Here is a 16,399-nt window from a genome sequence, read left to right as displayed (position 1 = left end):
CAGCTGTTTAAAAAGGTACCAAGGAAATGCAAGAAGAGAAATAAGTCAGTTCTTGATCCCATAATGCGATTTTTATGATTTTTATAGTAAGAAAGTCACCAATTTGAAATACACAGCGAGGACAATTTTAACTCGTGGGCATTAGTTTGCAGGGTTTGGTGCCGCTGATTTTGTCGAAGTGCTCGGTGCCGAACTCTGCGATGTGGCAGCACAGGAGGGTGTATAAAAGTGAGGCGCACAACCCCAGGAAGTAGATGTCAACGAGGGGGTGCAGTTCCTCCACGTCGATCAACGTCGGCAACACCACCACGTAGCAAAAGAGCTTCAAATTTTAATTAAATTTTGAGCAATTGATAATGATGAATTTTGCAACGCCCTAGATTTTCATATAAACAATTCAATTAGACCGACCAGGCAGCTGAGGGCGATGGCGAGTTGCATCCTCTCGGTCCGAGCGCCGATTTCATACTCGCTTTCAACCGCTGACAACCTTATTTTGACAAATCAACTTGTACGTCACGCTTCCTGTGCGCACTGTTTGATGGGAAAAATGTCCCATACGCAGTTTCAATTTTTTCTAAACTGGATTTTGTATGTTTTACAATCACGAATACAGTCAAAATTGAAATATTAATGGGTTACAGTTGAAAAAATTACATCATTCATTGATGAAAATACGGAAAATACTCTGTATGTTTATTTGGTCACAAAAGTTGGAGTTTTATTTGTATCTCCTGCTCATCTGAGGTCGTGTTCCTTGCTTTTTTTATTCGAAAATGGCGGTCAGCATGTTTCTGTAGCTGCCAGAGGTCTCCTCCTGGATGTCCTTGATGACGGAGCGCTGGTACTTCTGCTGGTAGGCCTCCTTGATGTTTCCAAGGTCGATCTCAGACCTGGTCAGGGCGACGCGGATCAGGGTCTTGTCGTTGGTGCCCAGACCTTCCATCGCCTTGTTCAGCACCTTGGCGAAGTACTTCTGAGGGTCCTGGATCACTCGCACTGAAATTAAATGGATTTATTAATATTTGATGCTTTAGTTAAACTGGGCAGCCATTAGTATTCTCAGGGTGGTTGACTCACCGCAGGCAACGTATCCGTCTTCAGTGCCGCTGGAGAACTGCTCCTCGACCAGGTCCTTAATGTCCTTTCCGGTCTTGCGGGACAGCTCGAGGAAGACCCTGCGGATGTGCGGGAAGCTGCGAAGCGCCAGCACCTGGTTCAGCCTTGCCGGGTCGTCGTGCCAGTTGACCTTGCCGCCGTTGTACAGCGCCACCACGTCGTCGCTTACCTTCTGGTTGTTCACCAGGTAGGACTCGTCGCGGTTGGCCTGCACCAACAGAACCAGCAGACGCTCCAGGGCGCCGGACGTCTCACTTTCCAGGTCAGCCTGAAGACGCTTTCCGTACCCTGAGATCAAAATGGTGGATGATAAGTGCATACTCCACTTTTCAAGATGGCGGATTAGATGAGCTCCTTTAAAGCTAAAATTTAAGCTCTCTAAGGCGGGAAATTTGAATTTTATTTTTCATTAGGCTTTAAAGGCTTCCAATGAGTAAACAAGCGTCAAAATTGTAGTTTTCCTTTAAAGCTGCATGGAGTTTATGCTTACTCTCGGTGTAGGACTGGACGATGTCTCTGATCATAGCGTTGTCGTTGCCGCAGAGGATCTCGGTGAGCTCAGCCTCGGTCGTTCCTGGGCCCTCCATGGCGTCCTTGAGGAACTTGCTGTACTGGATGGGCAGAGGGGTCACCATGCCCTTGCTGATGTCCTCCATGTGGCCGCTCAGCTCTTCCTTAAGTTCTTCCCTCAGGTCCTATCAAGAATGTTAAAATTATTTCAAAAATTATTATTTTATAATCACCTTTCCGTGGTACTTCTTGTACTTGTCGGCGATGACGAGCCTCTGGGCGAGGCTGCGGTGCGGCAGGATGGACACGATGACTGACTCATTGGCCAGCGGCCCCTTGAAGGCCTCGTGCAGAAGGTCGGCGTCGGCGCGGGCGTCGAACCGCGAAGCCGGGAACACGGTCGGCTTCAACTATGTACAAACAAAAAATAAATCAATTTAAGTCAGGGCCGCTTTGAATCACTGCTCACGCAATTCTTGTGAAATTGTTAAACAACCAATGACCAACTTTCGAAAATTGCATAAACAGAGAGCAAGATAGGCGCCTGTTTATTTATTTATTTTTTTCCTAAAAAGATAGGAAGAGCGTGATGCCTGGTCATAAGAATATCATAAACAAAGATGTATGCAACTACACAAATTACACAATACTTTTAATTCCTTTTCCTGGAATTTTTAATTCGCTCTATTAGCAGGGCAATTTACATTTCAAGGCTTTTGGCAAAATTTTATTTTTGCAAGTAAAAACGCATTAAATTCGTTCATTTTGCAACAAAAGTTCCTTATTGGATAATTGACGCTTCAATTGCGGCAATTTCGACCAAGGGCGGAGGTCTTAGTGTTTTTTAACGTGTTTTTTTACTGCGTCGAGCCGGTCTGCGGGCGAGAAGAGTAAAAGTGTTGGCCCATCTCGGCATAGAAATAATTGAGCAAAGGTCACTCGGGTCAAACGGAGCCGCGCTGGGAGCCGAGACGAAAGCGATTCGACCTTTCCGCGTAGCAACAGAGCCCGCGGGGAGAGAAGACGAAGACGCAGATCGGCGGCCGGCCTTGCTGGTCGTTTGCATAGACAAATAATGAAGAAGCGTGCCCAAAAGTTGGTGCGGTTGCCAAGCGGCGAGGCATCACCGAGGGCACCAACAATTGCTACGCAATTGCGCATTTCAAATTAGCCAAATCGGTCGCTTCCCAAACCTTGAACGCAATTGCTAAGAAAACAATCGTAAAAATTTGTAAATAAAATCCACAACGAAATTCCTATGTCAATTAAAAAAAATGTTTTGTAATTGAAGAGAAGAATCTGTTGGTTTCGAGATTGTTAGAGAGAGTGCGGTTGACACAGTAAAAGGAAAATTGATCGTACGAAAGACCTTGCCCCGCAGGTTATCGAGACTCAAATGTATAAGTCGGATGCGGCACAACCAGTTTTTTTTGCCCGGCTAAACTGTCGCGTGCGTGAAATCTGAGAATCAAAGTGTTAAATTGCCGCGTGATCTGCGTCAGCGACTTAATTGCAAGCTCAGATCATGTCGACAAAAAATAAATTAGATAATGTGCCTTTTAACCCACAATCTTCTGCGTTGTTAAGTATACAGCTTAAAACCAACGATTTCAAGCGTAAATTAAAATGTAAGATCGCTAATAGGGAAGAAGATTTATCTAGAAAATTTTCAATTATAATAAAGAAACCTAAAATAATTTTTTTAAAATAGAAAAAATCGGTCTATTAAAAAATAAGTAGTGTTTAAATCATTTAAAAATTTATCGTAATTTTTTTAAACAAAATGTGTCCAGAAAATAAATAAAATAGGAGTATTTTACCAGCCACTGCTCTGATCCAGCCTGTGCGGGGGGCAAGGTGCCTCCGGGCTGGTTGAGGGGCTTGGGGACCCCGTATTGGGCCGAGACGGAGAGGGCGAGGCCCACGACCAGGAGCGCGACTCGAGCCATGGCTGCTAGCGACCGGACTGGAGCCGAGCCCCGCTCCTGCGCCGCTCTTATACCCCCCTGGCCCCACGCCGAACGTGACAAACGCTCCACTCAGCTTTTCTTCAAACAAAACGCTTTGTTAATTGCTCCCAGGCACGAAGAACAAACGATAAAAATCACAAACTGTTGATACCAACCAATGCTTAGGAATTTTTAGGAACATTTTTGTTGGTTAAACAAACACAAACCAAATAATGTTGACATTCAGGAAATATTTTTTTAAATTTATCTAGCATAAAAACGCAGAGAAGTTTTTATTTTTATCTCACATTTTTTAAATTTGTACAATTCCTGAAATTTAAAGAAATAAAAATTGTATGCAGATCAACCTTAACTGGACTCGTGGTATTTATCAAATTAAAATTTTATTGTAATTTGGGTTCATTATTCATTCAGATGTAAATAACACTCCAATTTTAAATAAAATAAACGCATTCGTATTTTTATTAATTTATATATATGTTATAAAATTATGTCACACATCAAATTTCGTTTAGCACGTCTCTCGCTCCAAATCAGGGCCGCATGTTTTCCAGGATCCAGGAGACGTAGTAGCCGACGCGCGTGTACACTCCCGGCATGTCCTTGGTGCCGCAACGCACCGGCCCGAACGACACGATGCCCACCTGCACGCTGCGTGGCGCTGGGTCCCCGTGCACCGCGTCCGGCACCTAACAACAACGGAAGAAAAATTCAATCCAGTCCCTAATTTAAACATTTACAACGTAGTGTTCTTGCAAAAGGGCACCATATGGTCGAGACCTTTAAAGGTACTATTGATTCACCGGTGGAATGTGATGCTGCTGTTGTGTTGGAATTAATTTATTCAATGTATGACCTATTTACCTATTCATCGTGTGCCTTGAAAGAATAATTTTTTTCATTTTGATGAAATTCCAAAAGGGATTGAAAAAATCAGCCATGTTGAAGAACATTATAACCATTTACTTACAGCCTTCATTTTGAATATTTAAAGTTGTTAAAAAAATAACTTAAATCAAATTTCGTGAAAAGAAATCCTTTAAAGGCCTGTAAGCGGCCATCTTGGAATTTAAAATTATTCTGTAGATCAATTTCCAGGATGACGAGAAGTTCCAAAAAATGAAACTTGGATTAAAAATACAGAATTTATTCGCGGGTGTCCTCAAGCGGCCGTGTTTGCGCAGTATTCGAAGCATACCATGAGCGGTCCTCCACTGTCTCCGTCACACGAATCCTGGCTCTGTCCCCCGGCGCAGATCTGCGAGTCGATGATTTGCGCCTGCCGAACGTACGCGTCTTTGCACAGTTGGTTGCTCACCGGCGGCACGTCCGCGTACAACAACTCCTGACTAGACGAGCCTGAAAGAAAAATCAAGGAGATAAAATTTTTGAAGTAGTGTTAAAAACCACACATGACTTAACCCCCTCTCAGATGCAGGAGCTACATTTAACCACATCTAAAAATACAAGATTTTGCTATAATGAGAACATGCAATTTATTTTTAATCAGTTGTTGACAAGTCCCAGGGTTAATTTATTTTAATTTATTTTACGGCCATGTCATATGCGTCGTAAAATAATTTTTTACCTTGTTCGGTTGTTCCCCAGCCAGCGACGGTGAACGCCTTCACGCGGTTCAAGTCTTTGAACTGGATATTCCCGATTGGCAGGCAAATCGGCCTCACTGCGTCTGCAAAAACAAGGTAAAGTAGTTGTTACAACACTTGTTAACATATTATTTTGAATTAAATTTTGATTCGTTTCACGAGGCGAGCTTTTGATAAGAGAAACGAGCGTCAACCGCTAAATTATCGCGTGCTTTCACACAATTGCGGTGGCGCACTTTAAACTGTGGAATTCCCCATTGTTTACATTTTGGGAAGCTAAAATAGCTTTTTAAATATGCGAAGGATTTTATTTGAAAATAAACAGTCACGGTGCCATCTTAATTAGCTTTGTTCTTTCTGTAAGTTTTAAACTCAATTTTATAAACTCGAGACTGAGAGGAGCGTAAATACTAAACGCAATAAAATTAAAAAAATTGTATATTGCCTCAAAATCATTCGTATTAATTAACAGCTATAACCGCAGTAAATTTGAAATAAACATAAAATATGTGCGCCAATCGTTACCAGCAAAAATCAAATAAAATTTTCCTTCGCAGCAATTTTTTCCAAATTGGATTTTGTTCAACAAACATTTCATTTTAATTTTTTTGGATTTAATTTAAATCTTAAAAAAGCATTTTTGTGAACCTGTAGTAAGATCAGCGTCCCTGTCGAGCCTGATGATGCCGATGTCATTCTGCACGGTGGTGGGCGAGTACTGCGGATGCGGAATGGCCTCCGCGACGCGGAAAGACTGCGGCGGAGGGTTGCAGACCGTAGGGTTCAGAAAATCACAGTCGATTTCCTGGTTGGCGTTCAGCTCGCCGAGCAGCACGGAAATCCTAACCGCGCACCAAAATTATTTCACCTATATTTACAAAAAAAAAATCAGGGCTCATCGTTACAGTTTTAGTCCGTTTGGCAGCTTTGTCATGCAATGCGCCGCAGTCAGAACGTAACGCTTGCTCAGCACTGACCCTCCGCACCGGTAGCTCTCACCGAACCCTGAAAGAATTTATTAAATTAATTAATTTGAACAAAGTTTGAAGCGTTCGGCGATTAAAGGAAAAAAAATAATGTCATTATATAAATTTATTTTCACCCAAGAGACACAAATAATCTTGCTTATTTCAGTTTTTCCTTGATTTTAAATGAAAATAGCTGCTGAAAGGCATTTCAAGTCTTTTTTAAGCTTAAAAATAATTTCAAAAAATCAGAGTAGAACGTTTGAAAGCGGAGATAAAATACTAAAAAGAAAACTTTCGGAAAAACTCTCCTTTTTTCTCAATAAACCCTCCAAAAATCTTCTCCTCAACCTTTAGGTACAATTCCAAAGTCCTATTATTCAGCAAGGACCAGATTCGTGCGACGCGCAGACATGGCGTCCGGTGGAGCATGGCGCGAAAAAACGGTCACGTAAAAATGCGCGAAAAGAACCAAGTTTTCGTCAATATTGCGACATAATTTGAATTTTTTATCTTTTGGATCGTAAAAACAAACTCTTGACACTCGTACGGCAATCCAAAGAGAGTTTTTTGCTTCACACATTCAGACGCCATCTTGGATCTGCGCAGTGCGAACCAATTTTATCGCACATCTGGCCCCCGCTGCTTTTATTAAACTTTACTCGTTTCGTATCCCAATCTTGCCATCCAGGGCAGTTGGTTGAGCGCGGCCTTTTTGCCGTTGACGATCCGGTCTGCGGTGGAGACGCCACACAGGTCGAATGGCAGCAGGTGGATCTTGGGGTGCTTGGGCCCCACGTTGACCCTTTGCAGGACCGACGCCGGGTTAGGTCTGACCGTCGAGGTGGTCGTCCCTGCTACCCCCACCGACGGCTTAGTTGGCGGCGGCCTGTTTGTCGGCCTGTTTGACGGTCTGGTTGGCGGACGCGCCGTCGTCTGCTTCGGCGGTAGAGGAAGGTGGTCCGCACAACACACCTGACAAAATTAAACCCACAATATTTTGACATAGTTTTCAAAATTAGTCTTAAATTTTAATGTGTGCCAAAAATAAAATTTAAAAATGCAATTTGTTACTTGCAAGATTAAATTATTTTTTGTCACGATCAACGTGCTCTGATGAAGCAGGTCAATTTGTCCGTTCGTGAGGAAAAGTACGAAATAATATAATGTCTTCAATTTGAAAGTAAAGTTCGTATGACGCTCGGTGAAAGTGAAAATAATATTATTGCTGCTAATCATTGGTTCAATCTAGCCCCTCGGCGGCCGTATCATTTTTTTCGAACCTCCTGGACAGAAATTCACACACAACGAGCACCTGCCAAGGCCTTGCTATAATTAAAGATTCATTTCCCACGGCAATTTATTTAATTTTATTCCATAGGCGACAAACTCGGCTTTAAAATGCATTAGAGTTCCAGAATGAAATTTGTATAGGCTTAAATAATTTTTTAATGCCTGCAAAAAGATATTTATCAAGGTATTTTTAGTAAATAATATTTTAATACCTCAACGATTTATTATTTTGAAGTAATTAAGAATTTTTGTGACCTTGGGGGTGGTGCCTTGGAAGCCGCACTGGGCAGATTGCAGCCGCTTGATGACGTCCTGAGAAAGGGGTTGTTGCTCGCGTAGCACCAGCACCACCGACGAGCAGTTGTAGATGGACACGCACATGCCAGGCTGCCCATTCAGCGTGTTCGAACATGGTTCTCCCTCTAATTGCAAGTAGAATTAATTAATTTTACAAACCGGAAATGCAAGAAATGTCAAAATATTTAGATGGAATATAAAATTAGGACCCATATTGAGATCGATTCCGAATTTTTAATAAATCTTCTGATTCCACCTTCAATATTTTGTTAATCTCTCAACGGTGTTCACATTTCCAGGGTACGTTTAACGGATATTTTCAATTAGTTTCCAAAATATTTTCTTTTAGGGTCCTCTCATTCTTCAGGGTAAATTCTAAACACTTTTTAAATTATATAAGGTAGGCATCAGGGGTCTAGAAAAATTAAATCTTCCCAAATTGCAAGCAAACTTTGTTTTTCCATGATTAATTGAAAAGTCACCTGATATCAGTAAGGAAAGGTAACATGCATTTTAAATTTTCAAATAAATAAGGAATTTTTAAAGGAAATATAGGATTGTGCTTATGTAAATCAATATTTATTTTTATTAAGCGTATATTTAAAATAATTAACAAATAATTTTTAATATTATTTTTAACCATAAATGTACCAAGAATTTTTTTTTCTTTTCCAGGGCACTCTCTGCCTTTAGATATTTTATGAAGAATTCATATCTCCAGAAATGCGTAAATGTTGAAAAAAAAAATCGAACTTGTCCTCGTCGTGTTATCAAAAATGTCGAAATTTTATTTGACACACGACACACGTAATCAGTGAGACAGAAAATGACAGAAGATATTAATATACAAAATACACGCTTATCTTGTGCTGTTTTTTTCTTTTCCCCCAAGGGAAATAAACATTTTTATAGAGAATAGATTTTTCATTTTTAAAAAAACATTTCTACATTGAATTATTAACGAATTAGTTTTTTTTTTAATTTTTAATCTCATAAGTACTTAATCAAGTTGAAATTCAATGCGAATTGTTTGATAACACCGCAAGAATAAGTTCAATTTTTCTTCAACATTTATACGTTTCATAATTCAGACTTCCGTGGTAACCGGCTTTAATTCTGGATTTAAATAAAAAAATATTAACTACGACTAAATTGTGTAATTTATTTTTTCGGGTCCTCAATATTAAAATAAAATAAATTATAGCACACTGTTTCATATGTCCAGATATAAATAATTAAGTTCTTTCTTTAAAGGTTTCCCAGGTTGAATTAATTAAATTAATGAAAAAAGTTTTCCGCATTCTCAGCCCCAATTGTTTGCTAATTCTAACGAGCAGATACAAATTTCTCTTTCAAAAATCTACCAGATCGAGTTAGACCTGTTTTCAGGATGATTTTTTTATCTTCTCCTTGGCAACCGGCGCTTCCCCACGCGGAATTTTAAATAAGAAAATTCCGCGTTCGCCATTGCTTTGATTTTAAGGTTTCGGGGGGGTTGAGGGTGCGAGGGACTCACGGGCGCGGGTGAGGCCAACGATGGCCGAGGAGAGCAACGCCCAAATCAGCAGCATGTCGACGGAGGACCGAGACACGGACGACTCTCTCTCACTCAGGAGAGGAGAGACACACACCGCGCACACACTCGAGGAGACCGACGCGCACAAGTCGAGCAAAACAACTGCGGCGACGGCGGCCGGCGTCCAAGGTCGCTCTCACCGCGCGCCTGACGTCACCGCGCGAATGTCGGAGGTCGGATCTCCCCTCCTCCCTCTCCTCCGGTGCCTCTCGCCGCGACCTGACGCCACCTGAGCAAGAGAGGAGACCTCTCAATCAGCGAAAGAGGCATGCCGAAGGGTGTTCCTAGAGATGGAGACGCGAAAATTGATTTTATTTTGCGGGAAATTAAATTAAAGATTAATGTATTTAGAAAGTAAAAATTAACTGAAATTTAATTATGGTTTTTGGTTTGCATTAAATACTTTTATGTTTATTTTAAATTAAATTAAAATAGTTTTTTAGCTACAATATTGTGATTTAAGTATAATAAAATTAATTTTGTTAATATTAATAAAAATTATTTAATTAATAGTTAAATATTTAAACTTTTTTAGTTTTAATATTTTTTATATTATTTCAATTTAAAATTATTTGAAAATTTTCAATTTTCAATTTATCTCTATATAAATATTTAATAATTAAACAGATTGCATTGAAAGATTTTGTATATATATTTATAGTCGTTTAGCTCATGTGAAATATAAATAGTTAATTAAACTAACTGTCAAAGAGGGGATCATTATGTGTAAAATTGTTCAGATATAAAAGATACAATTATTTGCTTTTCATTTTCATCTTAATGCACCTTGAGCACCATTATTTACAGTCGGATGAGTGCTAACATTAACACAGAGGCGTCACTGCTTCAGAGAATCAAAGGAGGAAACATTTTTTATTATTGATCTTCATTATGCGCGCGCGAAGAGACAAAGTTATGATCTCTTGGCTGGCGACGCTTGAGGTCAATTAGCATCACACTCGCGGAACTTGCCAATAAAAAACGAATCACGGCCAAGTTCACGGACACGCTGAGTGCAGCACCTGCCTTGTTTTAACGGAATTTTCCTCCAGTTGCATCACCGCGCGCGATTCCTATCATTCTTCCCAGACTCACTTGACGCATTGTCCGTTTCAATATTTCCACTCTATTGTAGAAGCGTCAGAAGAGAGGAATGTCATGCAAAAAGTTCATTAGAAATAAAATAATTTATTTATTTTTAAACCTGGATATGATTTATTTAAAAACATGCTCGCATTCACGCCTTAAATATCATTCGCTCTTTAGTTTACAAAGAATTAATCAACTCCAAATAAATCAGGGTTTCAGATTGTCCATGATCCAGGGCAGGAAGGAGGTGACCCTGGTGTAAATTCCAGGTAAATCCTGCGTGCCGCAGTTCCGCGGTCCATACGACACAACTCCCGTGACGAACCTGCAGAAATCAACCTTCAGATCTATTTCGAGGAGAGCAAAACCAGGAAAAGATACCATTTGTTTTCCCTGGCGAAGACGAGGGGGCCGCCGCTGTCACCGCCGCACGAGTCCTTTCCTTTTTCGCCACCGGCGCACAATTGGCTCGAGTCCAGCTTCACCTCAGGGTGCGGACCGCGGTACAGGGCTGCACACCGCTCGTTTTCCATAACGGAAAGGCCCACTTTCAGCTTTACATCGCTTGAAGGAGCTAGATAATTGACAAAAAAATTGAATTTTATAAAATTTGCTGTACGAAACATTTTTTTTAGAAAACATGTATCGAAAAATTGTGCAGGCAACGAAGAATTATTTACATTAAACGGGAAATGGATTAAATTTATGTTTTCATTCAAATTAACTCGTGAAAATCATTTTCTAAGGATTTTTAAATAGCATGGATAGATCTGTGCATTTAAAATTACAAAGCGGTGCAATTTATTGGTCTGCTACCTTCCAATTTGCGTAACTGACAGCTGGCATAAGGAATGAGTAATGAATTTTTGTATGAAATCTGGCCTTGAATATTAAATGTCATTGAAAACTAAAGTATCGCTATGGGCCAATGAGACAATTACGTTCCAAGATTTTTCTAGATGATATAATTGATCATAATAAAACACTCACAATTTTCGGTACGTCCCCAGCCAGCAACTTCTTGGTTAGATCCAATGAAGGTTGATCTGAACAGGTTATCCGACAAGGGCAGGCACACCGGCTTTACGTAACCTGTGAAATTAAAAGTGAAAATTCACGTTATGGTCATGTCTTTTAAGGGTCCGTTAACAATCCTCCAATATTTAATAAAAATTTGAATTTATTATGCAGGAGCTGATAAATTTTTAGCAATTAATTTATCTTTTTTTGTTAATAATTTAATTTCCATTTCGTACTTGTGGCAGGCACCTTCCTCTTCAGCCTGATGAGGCCAATGTCATTGTGCCTGTCGACGCCGCCGTACTTTTCGTGCACCTTCACGCTCTCAATGGGCACCGAGAGCGGCGGATCGGCGCATTTCTCCACACCCTTGGCGGTTTTATAACAGTCCCTCGCCGTCACCAAATTGTGTTCGCCTAGCCGCACTGAAATCCTGAGGAATTTCATTATTAATATGATTTTAATTATTCACGGTGTGAAATTACAATTTATTGCCGTACGGCACTTGGATGCAGTGGGCCGCCGTCAGGACATAGCGCTCGTTGATCAGGGAACCACCACACAGCACCTGCTGGCCTCTTCCTATTGTGGCAGAATTTGATTTAATTAAATATAATTTCCTAAAATTTAGAATAGGACTGTAGCACTAAAATTAGCATAAATTTACCACCATAAACAATTAATAATTTAAATTAAAAAATATTAAAGACCGTCTTTGACGAAGTTTCTGAGCGCACCAATCGATTCATGAGGGTCGAAATAGGTAAAATGGATATTTTTCCGACCAAAAAGTCCAGCGCGACGTGCGTAGCACAAGTAGAACTTTTTTACCGCCAAAAATATGAACCTTTAAGTGAGAAATGCGCATGCGTCAGAGCTTGCACACGCCGACCACCGGCTGCTAGCAGCTGACGTGACGCCACACCAGTTCTGACGCATGCGCAGTTCTCGCATATAGGTTCCTCTATCGTTTTGGCGGGAAAAAAAAGTTCTACTTGTGCTACGCACGTCGCGCTGCACTTTTTGGTCGGCAAAAATATCCACTTTGCCCAATTTGACCCTCAAGAATCGATTGGTGTGCTCAGAAACTTCATGAAAGACGGTCTTCAAATTCAAATCCCTCTTAAGTTTTACTGAAATTAAAAATGTTAAGTTCCATTGACCTTTTGTCAAGTGACACACATTCAAATTACAAGAAATGAGCCAGCAAGTGTCGGTTGATGTCTTTCAACACCGTGGTTTTGCGGCCGGATGTCTGTTTGCGATAGCACGGATTTTTATTAAGAAATAAATTTAAAATCATAAAATCTTGACTGATTTACTCACTCGTTTCGTACTCGAGAGCTGCGAGCCAGGGGTGTTCGCCCATGTCGGCCTTTCTTCCGCCCACGATTCGGACGTGGAACGAATCGCCGCAATCCACTGGAAGCAGATTTGCGTTTTTGTGCGCCAAAATGCCTGTTTTAGCCGGCGATGGAGATCTGAAGAAAAAAACAGAAAATAATTGTAATTGATTTGAGTTTGAACTTGTTAAAGAATTGTATTTTAATTTGGGTTAAATATTTTCGATTCATTTTAACAGAAATTTCTGTTTACTAGTCCAAATAAGATTAAATTTCATAAAAAAATGAATAAAATCGTGAAGAAAAATAAAAGAGCAAAATTAAAGAAACGTGCATCTCACAGCATAAGGTATCCGTTATTAATTAATTATTATTAGCACGTATATCGAGTGTATATCAAACACGTTAACGTTTAGGAGATAATGAGACATGGATAAGATATTATTTAAAGTATTAAAAGAATTAATATTTATTTAAATTGACTTTGACTATCTCTCGCAAAGTGCATCTCAAATTTTATAAAATATATAGCTAAATATTTTAATCTAAAATATCCTACAAATAGAAATGTAATAATTTTTAATTAAATTAAAATTATTAATATAAAAGTTATATTTTTAGATAAAATTATGTAGCACATATTTAAAGAAAGTTAATTAATTGTGGTATACTTACTGGGCATTGTTGGGTTTTGGTGTCCAAACAACGAGTTTGCCAGGCCCACCGGGTCGTGAGGAGCCGCTGGGACTGTTACCGGACACGCGTCCGACGCAGCAGACGACGGGGTTGCTACCGTCGAAGCCGCACAGCGACTGCTGCAGCAGCCGGATCGAGTTTTGGTTGCCGGGACGCCGAGATCGATCCAGATGAGCCAACAGCGCTGGACACTGCCGCAGTTGCGTGCACACTCCTGGCGACCCTTCAGGGCTGAAGCACTCGCTTCCCTCACCCAGGTCATACCGCTCTGAAAAGGGAGAAAATTATTGGTAAATTTATTTTTATTTAAAAGCTTTTAACCAAACGTTGAATCCGCGGGGAAATGATTTAAATTAAAAAATCTTTTTCGTTTTAAATAAAATTTGCTGGAATACCTGATTTGTACACACATAGTCGCCTAAATTAGTACTACCTTCATTAAAATCGATTAAACAAGAAGAAAAAAAGCTACTTTTTGCTTCTTGAGAGAAGATTTGTAAGAACTTGAATTAAAAAATTATTAAATCTTCAAACGAAAAAGCCGAAATTATGAAAGGATGAGAGTGCAGTGTTGTGAATCATTTTACACAGAAAATAAATTGCTGCGCGTCCCTCACTCTCATCTTCCTGAGCAATTACGAACCGGTTTCGAGCAGAAAGCAGGGTTTCTGCGGACACATCAAAGAGATGAATAATGCTCTGCGGTCGGTTTTTTGTCGCTTCCGAATCATGTTTAAAGTAGATTTTTAGCTCGAAATTTTTTATTAAAGAGAATTATTGTAACAAATAGAAGCTTCTCGAGATTAAAACGCTTAAAAAAATTAAAAATACAAAGACAATATCTTTCAATTAAAAGAACACGTCACGCGTGTAAATGAAAACATCTAAGCAGTGGAATTTTAAATTACCAACAATCATCTAATCGGAAAAAAACAGGAGATTTCCTATAAATAGATTATGAAATAATACATATACATCTCTGTGGTGGCGCATTTCCCAGCAACCTTCAACAAAAGGCTGTTTTTTTTAATTTCGCATCAATTGTTGAGAGATTTTTGCAACACTAAAATTTGTGTGTTCGCTGTGAGAAAGTTCCACAGCGAATCTAAAATCTATTTTGAAATAAACACAGTGACACAAAAACCCTTTATGAATTAACTGCTCCTTCTCTTATTCTGTTCGCTCTGAGTGCATCAATAAAACCGGTTCCAAGCAGAATTTTCCGCAGATATAAAAAAGAAAAATAAACAAAATGCGGCTTGGGCTGCTCAAGCATTTTTTAAAATAAAACACCCAAGTTCAAATTGAAAGAAACAAAATTTCAAAATAGCAATTTAGTCTTAAAATTAAATTGCTCCCATTTTTACAGAACTGTTTCGAGATCGTGAATTGGCAACTGGCACGAAATAATTTAAAAGGATCGATCGTGACGTGCCTTTGACCTAGAGCCAGGTGTTATTTGGACTGAGAGGAAGGTTGGACTTACGTGCCAAGGTGAGAGCGGCGACGGAGGCGAACAGGACGACCAGCTTGGACGTGTACATGGCGCTGACTCGGTTCGCTCCTGCCACACGCCGCCGTTTTAAGTGCCGCCGCGGCGCCACCTGGGGGGGAACCCAGACCGCCGCCGCGCGCGCCTGTGACTGGCTGTGACGTCACCCTCCATTCAGCAGCCCTGACGCCCCCAACCCTTGAGTAAACGGAACTGGCCGGCAAGGCCTTCTCGAAATCATGCGATATCTCTTTCACGTCTTCTCGCAAGGTGCTTTTTCATCGGGTTTCGTGTGTGTGTGTGAGTGTGTTGAAAGCGGTAAATTCTTCGCCGGCCATAGGTCTCTCGGAAATCCCGTGCGCGATTAATTTGTCTCTTTGCGCTGGACAATGCCGCGAGTCTGTTGGCATCCTCCTAATCGTCACTCGCCGTAAAAGGGAAAGGTTAAATTCTTCGCCATCTTAGGGTATAAAGGATTTAAATTAAATCTGATTAATTACTAACGATCAATTATTCTTCTCTGCGTGATACAATATCCCATGGGTGTACATTTTTTAGTAAGAAAATCATTATTTATGTTTCCAAATTATTTTATTGATAAATAAGCAGAGCGGAAATTACACTTGAGATATTTAAAATAGTTTGGTTACTTAATTTCGCAAGTTTAAGTGCAATTTCCGCAATTTTAAAGTTATTTTAAACATCATTTAATTATTTTAACGCTTCAGGATTATTCACAGGGCAAAATTATATATTATTATGCTTTGAGGGTTAAATAATATTTTTAAACAAATTTGTATGCTCTGTTTATATTGAAGATAAATTTTGTCTTAACACAGAGTACTATTTTGCACGGTCTCTTAGTCATTTTAATTGTTATCTTGTACTCAAGATTTCAGATAAGCTTATTAGAAAATGCACGTCAGAAAATGACCTGTTCTGTTTTTGTTTTTTATTAAAATAATTGTCAGCGATGCTTTCTCCATTTTATTCTGTCAGGTCCAGTTTGACGTTAATTGTGTAAACGCTGCTTGTGCAATTCTAAATTACAAAAACTTATCTTTTGTCAATTAAAGGTTTGCCCGTATTTGTATCTAATCCATATTAGCAGATGATTTTGTGCCATTTTTGGTTGAAAAAACACGTCCTTTTAGGTTTAGTCTGTTATTTTTTTATTGCCGATTAAATCACATTTTATGTTTTTTGCAGTACTGTAATTTTACACAAAATTTTATTCCCTTAGTTTATTATCTTAGTTAGGATTTAGATATTTACAAGAAAAAATGTAAGTTATTTTATATGGAAATTAATCTAAATTGGGATTTCCCTCGGTCCAAATAAATGTCCAATACCTTTTTAAAGGTATTTGCTCACTTGTAGGGTACAAATTTTATGGGAAAATATTTCTGAATGAAAAATGGC

At 39.6% G+C, this 16,399-nt stretch overlaps 3 protein-coding genes across 3 annotated transcripts; all 3 read right to left on the bottom strand.

The window, feature by feature from the left end:
• Positions 1–665: 665 nt before the first annotated feature.
• On the bottom strand, positions 666–3,612 carry LOC135938946 (annexin B9-like). The gene is made up of 5 exons (XM_065483014.1): positions 3,450–3,612; positions 1,863–2,039; positions 1,610–1,814; positions 1,081–1,407; positions 666–999 (listed from the first exon to the last, which is right to left on the bottom strand). Exons 1-5 carry the CDS (start codon positions 3,576–3,578, stop codon positions 767–769), a joined length of 1,071 nt encoding a protein of 356 aa, XP_065339086.1. The 5' UTR covers positions 3,579–3,612; the 3' UTR covers positions 666–766.
• A 419-nt stretch (positions 3,613–4,031) lies between these two features.
• Positions 4,032–9,461, bottom strand: LOC135939650 (phenoloxidase-activating enzyme 1-like). Its single transcript, XM_065484138.1, has 8 exons — positions 9,278–9,461; positions 7,720–7,886; positions 6,834–7,146; positions 6,112–6,211; positions 5,855–6,048; positions 5,188–5,289; positions 4,798–4,958; positions 4,032–4,288 (listed from the first exon to the last, which is right to left on the bottom strand). The coding sequence occupies exons 1-8, from the start codon at positions 9,330–9,332 to the stop codon at positions 4,133–4,135; spliced, it is 1,248 nt and encodes a 415-aa protein (XP_065340210.1). The 5' UTR covers positions 9,333–9,461; the 3' UTR covers positions 4,032–4,132.
• Positions 9,462–10,534: 1,073 nt separating this feature from the next.
• Positions 10,535–15,091, bottom strand: LOC135939652 (CLIP domain-containing serine protease B9-like). The gene is made up of 8 exons (XM_065484139.1): positions 14,972–15,091; positions 13,465–13,753; positions 12,773–12,927; positions 11,932–12,028; positions 11,683–11,879; positions 11,417–11,518; positions 10,808–11,000; positions 10,535–10,751 (listed from the first exon to the last, which is right to left on the bottom strand). The coding sequence occupies exons 1-8, from the start codon at positions 15,027–15,029 to the stop codon at positions 10,634–10,636; spliced, it is 1,209 nt and encodes a 402-aa protein (XP_065340211.1). The 5' UTR covers positions 15,030–15,091; the 3' UTR covers positions 10,535–10,633.
• Positions 15,092–16,399: the final 1,308 nt, after the last annotated feature.

The sequence above is a fragment of the Cloeon dipterum genome, chromosome 3, assembly GCF_949628265.1.
Source record: "Cloeon dipterum chromosome 3, ieCloDipt1.1, whole genome shotgun sequence".
Lineage (NCBI taxonomy): Eukaryota > Metazoa > Arthropoda > Insecta > Ephemeroptera > Baetidae > Cloeon > Cloeon dipterum.
This window is presented reverse-complemented; position numbering and strand designations above follow the sequence as displayed.

What these genes read in the sequence shown, in the direction of transcription:
- LOC135939652 (XM_065484139.1), bottom strand. Translation starts at nt 15,029, where the DNA reads ATGTACACGTCCAAGCTGGTCGTCCTGTTCGCCTCCGTCGCCGCTCTC. An exon ending in CGCCGCTCTCACCTTGGCAC is followed by an intron (nt 13,754 to 14,971) that starts GTAAGTCCAACC and finishes CTCCCTTTTCAG; the next exon opens with AGCGGTATGACCTGGGTGAG. An exon ending in CCAAAACCCAACAATGCCCA is followed by an intron (nt 12,928 to 13,464) that starts GTAAGTATACCA and finishes TTTTTTCTTCAG; the next exon opens with ATCTCCATCGCCGGCTAAAA.
- LOC135939650 (XM_065484138.1), bottom strand. Translation starts at nt 9,332, where the DNA reads ATGCTGCTGATTTGGGCGTTGCTCTCCTCGGCCATCGTTGGCCTCACC. An exon ending in AAGATTGGGATACGAAACGA is followed by an intron (nt 6,212 to 6,833) that starts GTAAAGTTTAAT and finishes AAATTCTTTCAG; the next exon opens with GGTTCGGTGAGAGCTACCGG. An exon ending in ACAGTGGAGGACCGCTCATG is followed by an intron (nt 4,289 to 4,797) that starts GTATGCTTCGAA and finishes CGTTGTTGTTAG; the next exon opens with GTGCCGGACGCGGTGCACGG.
- LOC135938946 (XM_065483014.1), bottom strand. Translation starts at nt 3,578, where the DNA reads ATGGCTCGAGTCGCGCTCCTGGTCGTGGGCCTCGCCCTCTCCGTCTCG. An exon ending in CTGGATCAGAGCAGTGGCTG is followed by an intron (nt 2,040 to 3,449) that starts GTAAAATACTCC and finishes GTTTGTACATAG; the next exon opens with TTGAAGCCGACCGTGTTCCC. An exon ending in CGTCCAGTCCTACACCGAGA is followed by an intron (nt 1,408 to 1,609) that starts GTAAGCATAAAC and finishes TTTTGATCTCAG; the next exon opens with GGTACGGAAAGCGTCTTCAG.